Genomic DNA, 15,221 nt, shown 5'->3' with positions numbered 1-15,221 from the left:
CCTGCTTCAAGTGGGTGAATGTCCACCTTGGGTTCTTCACTCTGTGCCCTGATCCCTACTTTGGAGGTTTCCATTAGTTTTTTGTTTTCTCGCCCCCTTTTCAAATCTCAAGTGCCTTTGACTTCTTTTCCTGGTGATGTGGATATTATCTTAGCCTTGGTTCTTTGGAGAAAGGAGAGGCAGGTATGCCCCCAGACCAGGTCTCCAGATTTGCTTATTGATGGCAGGAAGGAAATGGGGGGAGATGGTGGTAGGATTAATTGGGAAACCCCAGGACTTGCCTGTTGGATTTTTTAACATTTTCCAGCTCCAAACAAATAATGATGCAAGTAGAACGCAAGAGTCTGGGTCATTGCTAGAAAATCCTGTTCGTTGGTGTTATGTTTCAGATGTGCTCACCACAGTCACCAGAGAACCAGGGTCCAGTGGAACGAGGGTCCTTCCCCCTTCCTCAGCTCCGTCTTGAACCCCGAGTTCCTTTTAGACAGTTCCAGATGAATGATCAGGATGGGTAAGGCTGTTGCACTTACAGTTACACACCAGAGGTTCCCCCTGGTGGTGATGCCGGGTGAGAGGATGGGCTTGTGGAGGAAGCCACTCGGGGTATCCTGACTGCAGCTCAGCCCCAGTGCGGGGGGCGGGGACTTGGGCCTGGACCAGAGAATGGCTCTGATTTTAAGGTGCTGGCAGAATTGAAGTTCTGGTCCATACCTATTGCTGCCACCCCTGCCATTAGCACTGAGCACGCGAGGCTGCAGAATGAGGGGAAACGTCCCTTTGGGCTGTATTTATTCATGTGAATTTCTTTTCAAAGGGGGTGACTTAAATATTAGCTGCAGCCTTGAACCTTTGCAATTGTAGGACTTACTGTTTGCAAAAGTGTTTGGTTTTGTTTCCATCGGTACACTTTACTCTTCACTCTCTCATCAGGAAAGAGAGCAGGCTGGGCACGACTCGCCCCGTCCGGCCGCTGAGGCAGCTGGTGGAGCGGGCGCCCCGGCCCACCATCGTCAACGCGGAAAACCTGAAGGGCCTCGATGACCTGGACACCGATGCCGACGATGGCTGGGCTGGTGGGTGCTGGGGTTTCCCGGGACTCACACCTGGGGTTCAGAGAGAAAGGCAGGTCTGTAGTGTGCGCCTACCCCCTCCACCAACCAGGCAGGAGGAGCCAGGCCGGCCGGTGTGGGCACGGGGGCCGCTGCCGGGGGGTCTGGCCCTGTCTTTTTAGAGCCGGGGAGACGTTTATTTCTCAGAGGTGCTTTTCATGATGAGAGAGTCACAACAGCCTCAGTGAGCACAGTTCCACCCTCCTGGCTCTTCTGCGATTCCTGTGTATTTTCGAGTAATGGTTGTGACACTGGAAGGCAGCTCTCTTCATTTTACAACTTTGACTACTAGAGTTGCTTGCGTACCACCTTTCCCAGCTCCGTCCAGATGGAGAACGTTGCCTCTACCACCTCAGGAAGCCCCCAGGCTTGGGGATCAGTGTCCCCTTTGATAAGTGGTGCCCAGGACCAGCCTCCTGGGCACTGCAGAGGCAGAGGGCCCTGCGGGCCGGGCTTGGTCAGGTTTGAGGTTGGGAGGCACACGCAGCTGCTTATAGTCGGTGGTGAAGCTGTCGTGCTTCTGTGAACAGCTGGGCGTGGAGCGCAGCCCGTGGAGGGGCTGTGCTGAAGGGCCCCAGGTGCTGGGCCTTGGGCTCCCAGCAGGGCCCTGAAAGCCACAGTGTTTGCATGTCGTCTTTAGCTTTAGCTGTGCTGGTGGGCGTGTGGTGGTAGCTCAGGGCGCCTGATTCACATTTTGCTGATGACTAACGATGTTGAGCACATTTTCGTGTGCTATTTGGCCCTGTAGGTCTTTTTTTTACTCTTTAACTCGGTGGCAGGCTGCAAGCTCATGGACACAGCCCCTGGTGACTTAGCGCTCAGGAGTGTTTCCCTGTGTCTACTTTTTTTTTTTGCTTTATGTTTGATAAGCAAAAGTTTTTAGTTTTGTGGGTTTTATGGTTATTACATTTCCAGCCTGTCCAAAAAAAAAAAATCTTCTCCCCACCCCCCCACCCCCCCGCCGTGGCAAAGATAGCCCCTTATGCTGATAGTTTTATTTATTTTTAATGATTTTTTTAAAGATTTATTTATGCATATAAGAGCTGGGGTACAGACCAGAGGTGTGGTGGGGGGTGAGAGGACTCACCAGAGACAGAGTGGGGAGCAGAACAGGCAGATCTACTGAAATACTGCTCCAGGGGAGCAGCGGGGAGACAGGAGAGGTCTGTTGGGCCATGTGGGTAGCTCCCTGGCCGGTTGGGAATCGAACTCATGCTGCAGAGGCTGCCGACAGCCTCACAGGTTGTGTCTTAACCCCTTATGCCACCAGGGGGGCCCTATTTTTAATGATTTAAACTTTTATTTTTGGGCCTGCAATCCATGTTGAATTTTTGTGTGTGGCATAGGCCAGGAGATGAGGTTTGATTTTTTTTTTTTCCCCCCCCAGAAGGATATCTAGTGGATGCGTTTCATTTATTGACAAAACTTTCCTGTTGAATTTTTTACCACCTTTATCAGAAGTCCCTCAACCATGTAAGCATGAATCTTATCCTGGGCCTGTTTGTTCTGTTGACTCAGTCGCCTGTGTCAGCACCACACTGGGAGTTTTCCGCTGCTTTTAATTTTGGTTGTGTGAGCTTTTCACCTTTGTCCTTCTTCAAGACTGTTGGACTAAGTCCCTTTCATTTCCTATGAATTTGAAATCTGATGTTGTTTTCCAAAAGTCTGGAGGCGTTTTCCTTAGGATTATTTTAAATTTATTTCTGGATGAATAATATCTTAGTTTTGACCCATCTGGGAACCTGGAGAATCTCTTGATTCAATCTTTTATTTCTCTGCACTGTTTATAGTTTTCATTGTTGAGGTTTTATTTTAATTTTTTAAAAAATACTTATTTATGCATAAAAGAACTGGGGTGTAGGCCAGAGGTACGGGCGGAGGGTATGTGTGAGAGGATTGACCAGAGATAAAGTGGGGAGCAGAACAGACAGATCTACTGAAATACACTGCTGAGGGGAGCAGTGGGCGAGACAGGAGAGGTCTGCTGCGCCCTGTGGGTAGCTCCCTGGCCAGCCGCGGGGCTTGAACTTGTGCTGCAGTGGCTGGTGATAGCTTGATAGTGCTGTCTTTAACCCCTGAGCTACCAGGGAGACCCTGTTGAGGTTTTAAACATTTCTTGTTCACTTTATTTGTAAGAAGTTTGTGTATTTTGGTAATATTATTAACGGTATTTAAAAATCTCATTTTTCAAATGTTTGATGTTTATTGTATTAAAATAAAGTTGACCTTTGTGTACTGCTCTTGTACTGCTTTGCTGAGTGTGTGTAGTAGTTTTTACTCATTTTGTTGATTTCTGAGTGTTTTCTATATAAGCCAGCATGCCACCTAGAAAGAGGAACAGTTTTATGTCTTCCTTTTCAGAGTCTGTGCTTTTTATTTTTGCCTTATTGCACCGTGATATTTCCAGCACAATGTTGGTTCACATACCTGACCTTAGGGAGAGAGTGCTTAGTGCTTCAGCGTTATGTGTGACGACAACTGTGGTCATTCAGGGGTGGCTCTTTAGCACATTGAGGAGGATCCTTCCTGTTTCTAAGTTTGCTGAATTTTTTTTTTTTTTTAAATAGAGGCATGTTTTTTATTTATTTATTTGTTTGTTTGTTTATACATGCAATGGGTACAGTCAGAAGCGCGGGAGGGCGAGAGAACTCACCAGAGCCAGAGCGGGGAGCAGAGCAGGCAGAAGGACCGAAGCACACTGCTGAGGAGAGCAGCGGGCGGCAGGAGAGGTCCGCGCGCCATGTGGGACCCTCCTCCGGTGGCCGGGGAGCAGCCGGGGATCGAACCGGCGCCACAGAGGCCGCGGGCAGCCTCGCAACCCAGCGCTCAACCACTGCGCCACCGGGGGGGTGGGGGTGGGGGGGGCCTGAATGTTTTTTTTTAAATCATGAACGGGTATTGACTTTTGTTAATTCTCTTGCCACTAGGACCATATGATTTCTTTTCTTTATTTTGGCAATCAGGTGGATTGTATTGATTTGGTATTTTTTGTTTTTAGCTAAACCAACTACTTTTGTAGGATGAGGCCCACCTTTTTGTATACCTAGGTTCAGTTTGCTGACATTTTACTAAGATTCTTGGTGTCTGTTCATGACAGACATTGGTCTGTAATTTCCTTTTAATGTCTGTCTTGAGTTATGATAACAGGTTATGCTGTGGGCTCAGGTGACTAGAAAATCATCTTTCTCTACTTTCTGAAAGAGTTTCTGCAAAATTCATGTTAATTCCTAAATGAATATATAAATTTCCCAGTGAAGCAATTTGGCCTTGGAGTTGTCTTTTTGGAGGCATCTTTGATAATAAATTTAATTATTTGGATTAGTTATGGAGCTGTTCAGATTACCTATATTATTGTTTTGTGTCTGTTTTTGCTAAATTGTGTTTTTCAGGGAATTTGTTAAATTTTTCTTGAATTGTTGAACTTACTAAGGACTTTGATAACACTGCTTTCTCTTTCGACTTCTGTGGGATCTGTAGTGTAGACCCTTGTTCATTCCTGGTAATTTCATATTTTTTTTCTTGTCCACTTCTGCCAAGGGCTTTTTAGTTTTATTAATCTTTACAAAAAGAGACAGCTTTTTGCTTTAATTCTCTCCATTGCTTGAGTGTTTTCTATTTCATTGATCTGTTCATTTTAATTTTGAGGCTTTCTAGATGTTTATGGAACTTTATAGTCAGCAACTCCACTAATGTGATTTCAGTTTTCTGCAACTTATTGAGACTTGTTTTATGACCAGGATGTGGTCTGTCTGAGTGAGTATTCCAGGTGCATTTGAAGAGACTTGTCCTACCACTGTTGGACAACTCGTGTGAGTGATGTCCTTGGTCAAGGTTCTTCACAGCGTCCTTCAGATCCTGCCTCACACTTCCTGGTCTTTTTGTCTAGTCCTGGCAGGTACTGGAAATGAGGTGTTACACTCCACTGTAGTGTGGATTTGTCTGTTTCTTTAATGCTATTGGTGCTTGCTTCTGTTTGAAGGCTTTTTTAGGCACATGCATGTTTCTAGTTTTCGTGGCTCTCTGGCCCTTTGTGTTATCTGCAGATGTCCTTTGTTTCTAGCAAAGCTTCTCGTCCTAGAGTCTCTTTTGTCCTATATAAATGTCATGGCTCTAGCTTTAATTATTCAGTGTGTTCGTGGCTTCCCCCCGTCATTTTTCTTTAGGCTCGTTTGTACTTAGATTCAAAGTGATTCTCTAGCGGGCAGGATGTAGCTGCACTTGCTTTTCCTCCCAGTCCAGCTCTGCCTTTTAATTGGGTTGGAATCTTTGTTGTCATTCTCCTTTAAAAAGATTTGATTCACATGACAGATTTTCATCTGACCTAAAATTCACCTTTCAAAGCCAACAGTCCACTGATTTTTATCATACTCACGCATTTGTTTATCCATCACCACTGCATCAACTGCTGTAGCAACCCCATGCCCATTAGTAGTCACACCCGCTGGGGCAGTAACCTGCTTTCTTCTCAGGTTTGCATACTCTGGACACTTCACAGAAATGGAATGACAGTAGAATTTGTGGCCTTTCATGTCTGCCTTCTCTCACTTAGCCTAATGTTTCCAAGGTGCATTGTGTTGTAGCAGGTGTCAGTGTTTTTTTATGGCCAAATACTGTTTCATTCTGCGGACTTGCCACAGGTGGTGACACTGCTTGCCACCTGTGCTGCTTGGGGTTGGGCGTGTCCTGAGGCATAATGCTAATTCGTCAGAGTTCATTGGTGGATTGCTGGGGTGGACCCCTCTCCCTTATGCTCTTGATTCTGCGCACTCCTGCCCCTTCTAATTTTAATTATTTGGTCATGACTTACGAGTCGTCCTCTGTGGAAGCCTCCATTGCTGTTGCCAGAAGCCAGACGTGCCCTTGGCTTTTCTCTGCAGTGTGTATTCTGGCGGCTGGGGTGGCTTTGCTCCTCAGCTGGGTCGGCGGTCTTCCTTCCTGGAGCAGCTCTGCCGTAGCGCTGTGAGCACTAGTGAGGCTCTCACTTTTCCCCTCCCTCCGCTCCTCTGCTGCAGGCCTTCATGAGGAAGTGGACTATTCCGAGAAACTGAAGTTCAGTGATGACGAAGAGGAGGAAGAAGTGGTGAAGGATGGCAGACCAGCATGGTAAGGATCCCATCCTGTCTGGGCATGGTTCCACTTACGGGGCACTGATGCATTGCTGCTTACCGGCACTGTCATGAGCGTCACCGTGCTTGTGCACTTCCTAGTTGTCCCAGCAGCTTCACAGGGACACACAGGTTTGCATTTTGCAGGTGAGCGGACAATAGCAGGTGAGGACTGCTGTTCAGGAACGGAGCCGGGATTTGCGCCGGTCATGGCTGGCTGAGTGTGCAGTCTTGACCCGCTGTGCCAGCACTTACCCACGTGTCGTAGAGACCATGTTTCTTGCGGCATATGCATTTTGGACTTGGCTGTCTTGGATTAGCTGGAACCAAGGCAACCTTAGATTGAGGGTTCTCCAACCACCTCCTCCTGACACCACCTCCTCCTCTTGTGATGGTCACGGAGCTGGTGGATGATTTCAGGTTCCCAGAGACTCCAACTTTGAGCTTCTGAGTCTTCTTTGACATCTTTATTTCCTCATTCTCCATGGAGTTCTGAAACTATCTGTGACTCCATCTCTTCCTCTTAATTTTCTCTGAGGCAACCGGGATCGCCCTCTTTGTTTCTGGAACATTCCACAGTTCTTCGCTTGTCTTCGTCTTGCCCTCTCTCTTCCTGTTCATTCAGCCTGCACCTTAGTCATCTTCTAAGAACACATTTTTCTGGTGGATCTAGGTGTGGTTGCCACTCTCACAATGCAGCCAAGGTTCCCGGCAGTTGTCACTCTGTCTCCTAGTTCACCTTCCCTTTCCCTCATGTCTCTGTGTGTGCATGGACAGACACGTGCCCCTTGGCCCAGCCTGACTCCTGCTCGCCTCTGAACCCTGCTGTGTTCACCAGGCACCTCTTGTGCAGAGATGTCAGTTCATGCGCTCCCAGGCCCACACTGTCTACACTGTGGCCTGTGGAGTGAGCGCTGCCTAGATTGCCCTTCTTTCCCAGCCTGTCCACAGCCCTGCGTGGCTGTCTCCTTTTCCAGGCTGTGGTGCACTGCCTTTCTCCTCAGGCGGCTTGTCACAGCGCCACTGGGTGGGCTCTCTCCTGCTGTTCTGAGAGAATGTGTTGCGTGCCCTGTGGAGTAAGGAGGAGGACTTGCATCTGAGAGTCCTGGGTTCACATCAGTTAGCTTCTCCTTGTGAGAACAGTTCCCCAAGCTCTCTGAGACTCGGTTGTGAAATCTTTAAAATGGGAGTGAGGACTTTTTTGCAGTAAGTTAAATAAATGGGTGTGAAACATCCTGCCTGGAACTTTGTGTGCAAGAGGGACTTGGCAGATGTCGGTGCTAACTTTGGTGTTCTGGGCATGTCCTCTCTTCTGTAAGAGGGCTGGGCCATCCTGATGAAGGGAATTGAGGACAGGCCACTACTTTGGTGTTCCCAAAGGCCACTGGCCAGTGAGAGCACTAACACTGACCCAATTTGTCTTAGGAACAGCTGGGACCCTAGAAGGCAGCGGCAGCTGTCCCTGAGCTCTGCAGACAGTGCTGATGCCAAGCGCACCCAGGAGGAAGGAAAGGACTGGGCTGAAACAGCAGGCATGACCCGGGTGGCCCGGAAGGTGCCAGAACCTCAGCCACTTTCCAGGAAGATTCACAGCTGGGCTGCAGGCCCTGATTACCAGGTAACTGGAGCACTGGAGGGTTCTGTGCTGTGGGACAGATGCGCACGTGCATGCACGAGTCCTTCGGGTTAGTAGTCACCTCTGTTCCAAGACAGGTGACCACAGGCCATCCACTAGGCTGTAACATGGGTTCATGGTTGCCCCAGCTTGGTGCCTGAATTGCTAAAACCTCCTATAAGTGGACATTATAATTTTTTAATTGAATATGTCTTTAAAAAAATTGAAATAGTCATAAACTTGTAGAAAAATACAAAGTCCAAAGACATCACAAAGAGTATTTTTCCTGAGCCGTTTGAAGAGCAAGTGGGCTGATCGGGCCCCATCAGCACAGAGTACGTTGCTGTTCCCCACTAAGATGATGCTCCTTTTTGGAACCACTATCTGGCCCTCCAGTCCCCTTTAGCTTTGACCAGTCGTCCCGTTGACTCCCTTTGTACAGAGAACCCCTTCCGGAACTTGGGGCCCACTGCCCTGCCCCCTCCTCCCCTTCATCAGAGGTGGCTGCTCATCTCCATTAGCTCCATGACTTTGGCAGGCTGGAAAACTGCATGCTGCTTGCTTTGTGGGGCGCCCGTCAGACTGGGTTGGTCCCTTGCGTCTTCACGGTTAGGTTCAGGGTTCCCCCTTTTGGCTCGAATCTCTCGGAAATGAAAGGACTCTGGGCATCCTATCAGGTGACGTGAGTCTGCTTGGCCCATCTGGTGACCTGCCCATGGGCCTCCTTCTCAGGGTGGTGTCTGCCAGGCTTCACGCCAGAGTTGCTCTCGTCTGCATTTGTAGTTCAGAAGAGCTTGCAGGAGGCGCGGAGCCCGTCAGTGCCTTGCTCACCCCTCCCCGTGTGTGCCGAGCAGTGCGCCATGCCCGTGGCTGGCATGGTTTGGGAGCTCGGGCTGTCCGGGCGGGCTGTTAGGAGCATCTCCAGCCACGTCCACCTTGTTCATTCTCATTTCCATCTTCTTGTGGGCCGCTCCCTTTGTCTGTTGGGGCGCCCTTTCCAAGCTCACCTTGTCCTCAACCTGCCTGGACTGCGATTGAGCTTTTCTATTCCAGGTCCACAGTGTGGGCGCTGGCGCTGGCTGGGTGCTCTTGGCACACTGGCAGGACCTTACTCTTAGGAAACCTCCATCCCACTGGGACAGCGGCAGGATTTGTTCTGGAGGTCTCCCGAGAACGATTTTCTCCAACAGGAGTTGTCCCTAATGCTCATGCTTGCTTGTCAATCCCCTGCCCCCACCACTGCTCTCCCTTGCAGATGTGGGCGCCCCGAAGGATGCCCATCCCACTGGGCCCGCCCCCCTGGGCTGTCTGCCCCTGTGAGTTTCCCGCCACGCAGCCGCCCTCCTTGCACCCCCTGCTGGGACTCTGGCGCTGTGGCCTCTGTGCCCAGGAGCCCTCGCGACCATGGGACCGATTTGCTGAGGAGGGGCAGAGTCCGGGAGGAGGAAGGCGTTGCTTTAGGTGCACTTGGTGTTCATTTATGCTCTTGGGAAGTGCCCTTGATTAATCCAGACTTTCATTCATGTGTGAGAGTTGCTCGGTGCTCATAAAAGGTTTTGCTCTGATCTCTTCATAACACCACCTCCAGGTAACTGAACTAAGATAAAATCTTTATGATATTATGCATCCAAATTTCTGAAAAGGTTGTTGTAGTTCAGATACTTTGCAGAACAGTTACCCTGCCTCTTCAGGTTTTTAGGGAGGTGCAGCAGATGTTTGGACAATGGACACCTCCTCTGTGAGTCTACGGTTTCATTTCTTGAAAACTCTGAAGGAAGTAGTGGACATGCTTCAAGTTTGCCTGCAGGGCATGTGGGGCCCTGGGGTGAGGTGCAGACTAGCGTGGGGCAGAAGGAATTGCTGACGGTGACGTGAGAGGGCAGCGCCCACTCTGGCCCCAGTTACGTGTGTGTGCGCTCAGTTCCTAGCCAGACAGTGAGGGCTTTCTAGACGCATTGTTTGTAGTCACTTAATCATTGCAGTAACTGTCTCTGGGTTAGGAGAAGTTAATTTTTAGGAGAAACCTCATTGACTGTGAGCAGCGTGTGGCGTGCCATTTTGTGGAGGCAGCATGAACATGGGGGAGGTGGAGGTCTTGTTCCTGGCGTGTTCTGACGACTAGACACTGGAGCACATGAGAAGTGCGGCGCCGGCGTGGCTCTCTGCCCCCGCCTGAGCAGCAGTGCGGGTGCCCACTTTGCAACGGGGTGGTTGTCTCGTCACTGGCAACCCATGAGCGCCTCAAGGTAGATAAAATACCCACGGGATATTTTGGGAGATGCTTTCTTTTTTCATATAAAGGATCACTTTGAAACTGATTCTGAATTTCATCTTCTAATGCTTTATAGCCAGAGATTTATATTTCTTCACAGTGGAAGGTGTCAGTTTTGTGATGAGGAAGGGCTGTGCCTGGCTTGTTTGCCCATTGTGTGCGGAGCAAGCCTTGCTGCTCTGAGCGCGCCCTTTGTCAGCCATGTGGCTTCCTGGTCCCCTGGCTCCCAGAGAGGGCACAGACAGAGCAGCGGGCAGCACAGGCTCAGCCCTAGGACTGCCCATTGCATGACTGTACTGCTCCTTGGAGGGGCTCTGGGCCTTGGGGCGGGAGCAGAGGCCAATGACGGGGTGCTCCTCTGCTGAGTGTTTGACCTGCCGCCTCATCAGAGACTTTCTATTCCTGGCAGAAGTCCTCAGTGGGCGCCGTGTTCAGGCAACAGTCTGTAGAGGACAAAGAGGACAAGCCCCCACCACGGCAGAAGTTCATCCAGTCTGAGATGTCTGAGGCTGTGGAGCGAGCCCGGAAACGCCGGGAAGAGGAGGAGCGTCGAGCCCGGGAGGAGAGACTGGCTGCCTGCGCTGCCAAACTCAAACAGCTGGACCAAAAGTGCAAGCAGGCTCAGAGGGCCAGCGAGGCCCAGAAACAGATGGAGAAGGAAGCCCCCCGATCTCCAGTAACCGAGAAGCTGCCCCCACAAGAGAATGGCCCTGCTGTGCGCAAAGGTAAGAGGCGGGCCCTCCACCCATGGACTGGAGACCCTGGGCTGGGCTCACTGATTTGCTGTTTGCATCTCCCTTCTGAGTGCACCTGTGGCCTGCACCTGACCTGTATTCAGAAGCGTTGTCACCAGTGTCCAGCTGGGACACATTTCTGGGTTCACATCCCTTTCTAGCTGCTGAGACTAGCTGGGCAGGCACCTCAGCCTCTGGAGACTGTGGGCTAGACTAGCAGGAACCTGCCCGCACCCTGAGGGCCACTTGAGGCCATGTGCACAGAGCTCATGTAGGGACGCGCGCCCCTGCCGAGGGGATGTTGCCAGTTTGTGCTGCTGTTACTGCTCCCTCTGCTAACAGGGGCTCAGTGCCAGAGGCAGGAAGCACAGAGTCCTTGCATGTGACAGGCAGCGGCTGCCCACTTGTGTGAACGCCTGGTTCCTGGCATGGGTTCTGAAAGGAATGGGTCACGTGCTATGGGGAGGTGCTGGACAGTGCTGCCACCACATCTCTTATAGCGGCTTTATTTATAAGATTTATTTATGCATAATGAGCTGGGGTGCAGGCCAGAGATGTGGGGTGTGAGAGGACTCACCAGAGACAGAGTGGGGAGCAAAACAGGCAGATCTACTGAAATATACTGCCAAGGAGAGCTGTGGGGAGACAGGAGAGGTCTGCTGCGCCCTGTGGGCAGCTCCCTGGCTGGGGACGAACTCGTGCTACAGTGGCTGCAGACAGCTTCGTAGTGCTGAGACTTAACCGCTTGCGTCACCAGGGAGGCCTCTTATAGCAGCTTTAAGTAACACAGGCAGCTGTGTTCTGTAGACCAACTAAAACCAAGTCTTTCTACAAGAGAAGGGCCTGATGACAGTTTTGGTCCCTGGCAGCTTTTTGGGTGAGGGTGTTCCCAGCAAGCACCCTCAGTTGGTGACTCAGAGAAATCTTGGACAGTCGTCCTAACGCTGACATAGGAGTGAAACCCGCTCAGCTGTGCAGTGCTTGCTGGGACCTGGTGGCGGTATGTCGGGAGGTTGATGGCCGCGGTGTGTACAGGGTCCCTCCACGCTGGTCCTCAGAGTGGGCCTGGTGTGTGTGTGCCCACTTGGCCCTACCCTCTCAGCGCGCCTCCGGTGCACTGCTGGGCGCTAAGGCTGTGCTCCTGGGCGCTTTGCTCTCAGTGTTGGAATTAAGACTGTAAATGTCAGGCATACATCAATAAAACTGGAAAAGCAAAGTGAAAAATGTACTAAGCTGGGAAGAAGGGCATTTCAGAGAGACTGTGGGTGGGAAGTTGTGCTGAGCGTTGTCCACACATTGGGCGCTGCTCTTGTGGCTGTCTCCTTTGCCCTCATGGCTGCCCCGTGGGCTGGGCACGGTGGTCCTGACTCAGATGGAGAGGCTGGCAGGCCGTGTGGTCATGGCCGTGAGCTCTGGCTAAACTCCAGCTTAGCTGTCTCTGCCTTGCCCAGGTCCTGAAATTTTCAGTGCCTCCTCCCCCAGCTCTGCCACTGCTCAAGTTATCTGAGGCTCTGGGCCTACCCTCTGGCTTTGTTGTTTTCTCACCTCTAAAGTGATGGCAGGTGCTGGGGTCCAGAGATCATGCTCAGTGCTGGGATTGGGGGTAAATGGTCCAGTTGTGGGCTGTAGGTGCCAGCAGAGGCATCTGCTGTGAAACCTCTGGTCAGCCATGCTTTTGTGAGCTCACCACGGCCATTTCTCTGGCTGTTTGTTCTCCAGGCTCCCCCGAGTTCGCTGCCCAGGAAGCCCCTAGCACGTTTGCTGAAGAAGCCCCTGCAGCTCCTCCTGCTGTGGCTCAGAGCAGTGGCAGTGAGGAGGGGGCCCCAGAGGCAGGGTCCCCTGCTCAGGAGCTCAGCAAGTACCAGAAGTCACTTCCTCCCAGATTCCAGCGCCAGCAGCAGCAGCAACAGGTAAACAGGGCGTACAGAGAGTGTCGTAACAGGCCTGACCACCTCGCCCTTCCCACTTCTTTCTTCATTGAAAACCAGCCAGAGGCATCGCCCTCAGGTACGCAGTCACCTGCAAGGATGTCAGGAGTTGCGCCTCCAAGCTATGGCTTAGATAGACGAGCTCTGGGGTTTCTCCTGTCCGTGTGGAAAATTGGTGTTTGTTTTTCTTGATCTCGGTGTCTGTCCTGCTGAGGAGATGGGCAGCATGTGCACTGGACTAGGCTTCGTGAGGCTGCAAGAGTGTATTCAGAGCCCCACAGGGGCCGGCCATTCGACCTGGAGGAGAGTGGTCTGGGACAGCTGTCAGAGAGGCCCCCGTGCTTTGGATGAAGGGGGTGTTGAGGCATGCGGCTATGGGTGCTGATCCTGGTGGTGCGGCTTGTTCTGGTGAGTGTGGCCTTGGGCAGGTCTACACCAGCCAGGAAGAATGAACAACCTGCCTCTCGCCACCGCGGTGGGAATTTGTGGTGCCTGTGAACTGTTGTCAGCGGTATTGATGTATAAAGCTTACATGGGAACCTGCCTTTGGCCCTGGAGGTCATGTGGGGTGGGGTGGTCATCTCTGCTCTGTGGTTCTGGTCATCTGGCCAGGAGGGAAGCCCCCTGGAGGGGCACGCTTCTCCTAGTGAGCAGTGTGTGTCGTGGGAAACCGGAGTGGTTAACGACATTCCTCAACTGCGCAGCCAGCGGTGCAGTAAGTTACTAGTTATAACTGAACAGTCTGCGAAGTGCAGTGTGCCCTGTGTAAGGAAGTCACGGTCTCATGCCTTATCTCAGACTGTGGTTGCCTTTAAAACCCTCAGCCCAGGTCCTGCTTTCCTTGGCCTCCTTGGGAGCTGCCCTGCGGGTTCCTGGGGTGTGGGAGAGAGTGCTGATGAGGAGCATGTAATCCTCTGGGGGGCAGTCACCTCGTGGGCTGGTCACGTGGTGTGAACGTGGTCCCTCCTTCTTTAAAGAAGAAAGATCTGCTTGGTCCGGGCAGCATCCCGCGGAGTCTGCCAGATGGGCTGTCTGGCCGGCTTCCCTGGGGACCTGTGGTCTAGACAGAAAGAGGTGCTGCGGGTAGAGGCTGCAGCCCCTGAGCGAGCTGGCGGCCCGCGCTCAGTGATCTTGCCGATGTGCTCAACTGGAAGGTGCTGGTCCAGTGACTCAGGTCCAGGCCGGGTTTGGGTCAGCAGGCTGACAGGACAGGACCTCCTGGTCGCAGTGGGGAGGGTGTGACCGGGTCAGCCCTGGCGGTCACTCAGGCCGGGGAGCAGTGTCTGAAATGAACCCAGACTGGGCGCAGGTGCTTGGCTGCGAATGTCCTATGGGTGTTTATTGTGTTCATCCTTTTGAGTGGTGAATTTTCCACCCACCACATCTGGTAGCAGGGGCAAGGACACTTTGAGCTTGGCATGCAGTCTCTAAGGAGTCAGTGAGGGAGCAGCCGCCAAAGGCGAAGCAGCGCAGTGATGCTGAGCACCGGGCCCTTCCTGGGGCGTGCGGCGGGCTCCCCGGGGGAAGTGCTGCTTGAGCAGAACTGCAGCTAGAGGAGGGGGAGCTGGTGTGGTTTAGAGGGGAGAGGAGCTTCTCTGGCATGGGCTGGGGTAGGCAGACATGTGAGGGGGAGGTGGAGCGGCAGGTAAGGGCAGGAGCCTCAGCACTCTCCGTGTCACATGTGGCCTGTGGTAGATAAGCACCCAGCCATTCCAGGGGTGTGTGGGGTCCAAACGCAGACCACCTGGCCTATGCAGCAGAGGAGCATGTGGTTCGGCTGTCGTCCTCTGGACCACCCCTGCAGTTGTGGGGAAGGGGTGCGGCCTGGAGGCTGCCATCCATGGGACTGTCCCTGACTGGCTGCTCCCCCCCACCCCACAGTATGCTGTGCTGAGTGGGTACCTGTCTGATACTCCTGGCTCACCGGCTCTCTCCCTGGCAGGAGCAGCTGTACAAGATGCAGCACTGGCAGCCCGTGTACCCACCGCCCTCCCACCCGCAGCGCACCTTCTACCCACACCACCCCCAGATGCTGGGCTTTGATCCCCGGTGGATGATGATGCCTTCCTACATGGACCCGAGACTCACGCCCACTCGGACCCCCGTGGACTTCTACCCCTCAGCCCTGCACCCCTCGGGTAAGCCCTGCTCCAGCGCCGGGAGAGCTCCACCCTGAGGGTGTTGCCTCAGGAGTTAGGCCCACCTGGATTCCAGTCTGGCCCCTTCCTCCAGTTACACAACCAGTCTGAACCTCACCGTCCATGTTTGCAAAATGACTTTGCACAAAGAATTGAGACAGGCACTAAAAATTGCTCTCATTAATTTTTATGTCTGTTACATCCTGTGTCCTTTCCATTCTTGCTGTTCCATGTGCCTTTTCTTCCCATCCTTAGTCTCTCCCGGGATTCGTCTGTTCGATTTAAAAGCAGCTTTTGGTGTCTTGACTCATCTTTCGTTT

At 52.1% G+C, this 15,221-nt stretch overlaps 1 protein-coding gene across 10 annotated transcripts in view; it reads left to right on the top strand.

The window, feature by feature from the left end:
* The window catches only part of PRRC2B (proline rich coiled-coil 2B), an 85,883-nt gene that overhangs the window by 44,484 nt on the left and 26,178 nt on the right, over window positions 1–15,221 (top strand). For all 10 annotated transcript variants that reach the window (XR_008549618.1, XM_037492899.2, XM_037492896.2 and 7 more), the window contains 7 exons: window positions 390–511; window positions 931–1,073; window positions 6,122–6,212; window positions 7,640–7,832; window positions 10,511–10,826; window positions 12,555–12,745; window positions 14,706–14,901. Coding sequence is in view for 9 of the 10 variants with exons in the window: in XM_037492899.2 (XP_037348796.1) it covers window positions 390–511; window positions 931–1,073; window positions 6,122–6,212; window positions 7,640–7,832; window positions 10,511–10,826; window positions 12,555–12,745; window positions 14,706–14,901 (1,252 nt within the window). In the remaining variant the exon portion in view is untranslated. The remainder of the gene's footprint in view (window positions 1–389; window positions 512–930; window positions 1,074–6,121; window positions 6,213–7,639; window positions 7,833–10,510; window positions 10,827–12,554; window positions 12,746–14,705; window positions 14,902–15,221) is intronic.

This window comes from Talpa occidentalis, unplaced genomic scaffold, assembly GCF_014898055.3.
Source record: "Talpa occidentalis isolate TD23 unplaced genomic scaffold, MPIMG_talOcc4v2.1 talOcc4.7, whole genome shotgun sequence".
In the NCBI taxonomy this organism is placed as follows: domain Eukaryota; kingdom Metazoa; phylum Chordata; class Mammalia; order Eulipotyphla; family Talpidae; genus Talpa; species Talpa occidentalis.
The sequence above is the reverse complement of the archived record's forward strand: the minus strand, read 5'-3'. Positions and strand labels throughout refer to the sequence as shown.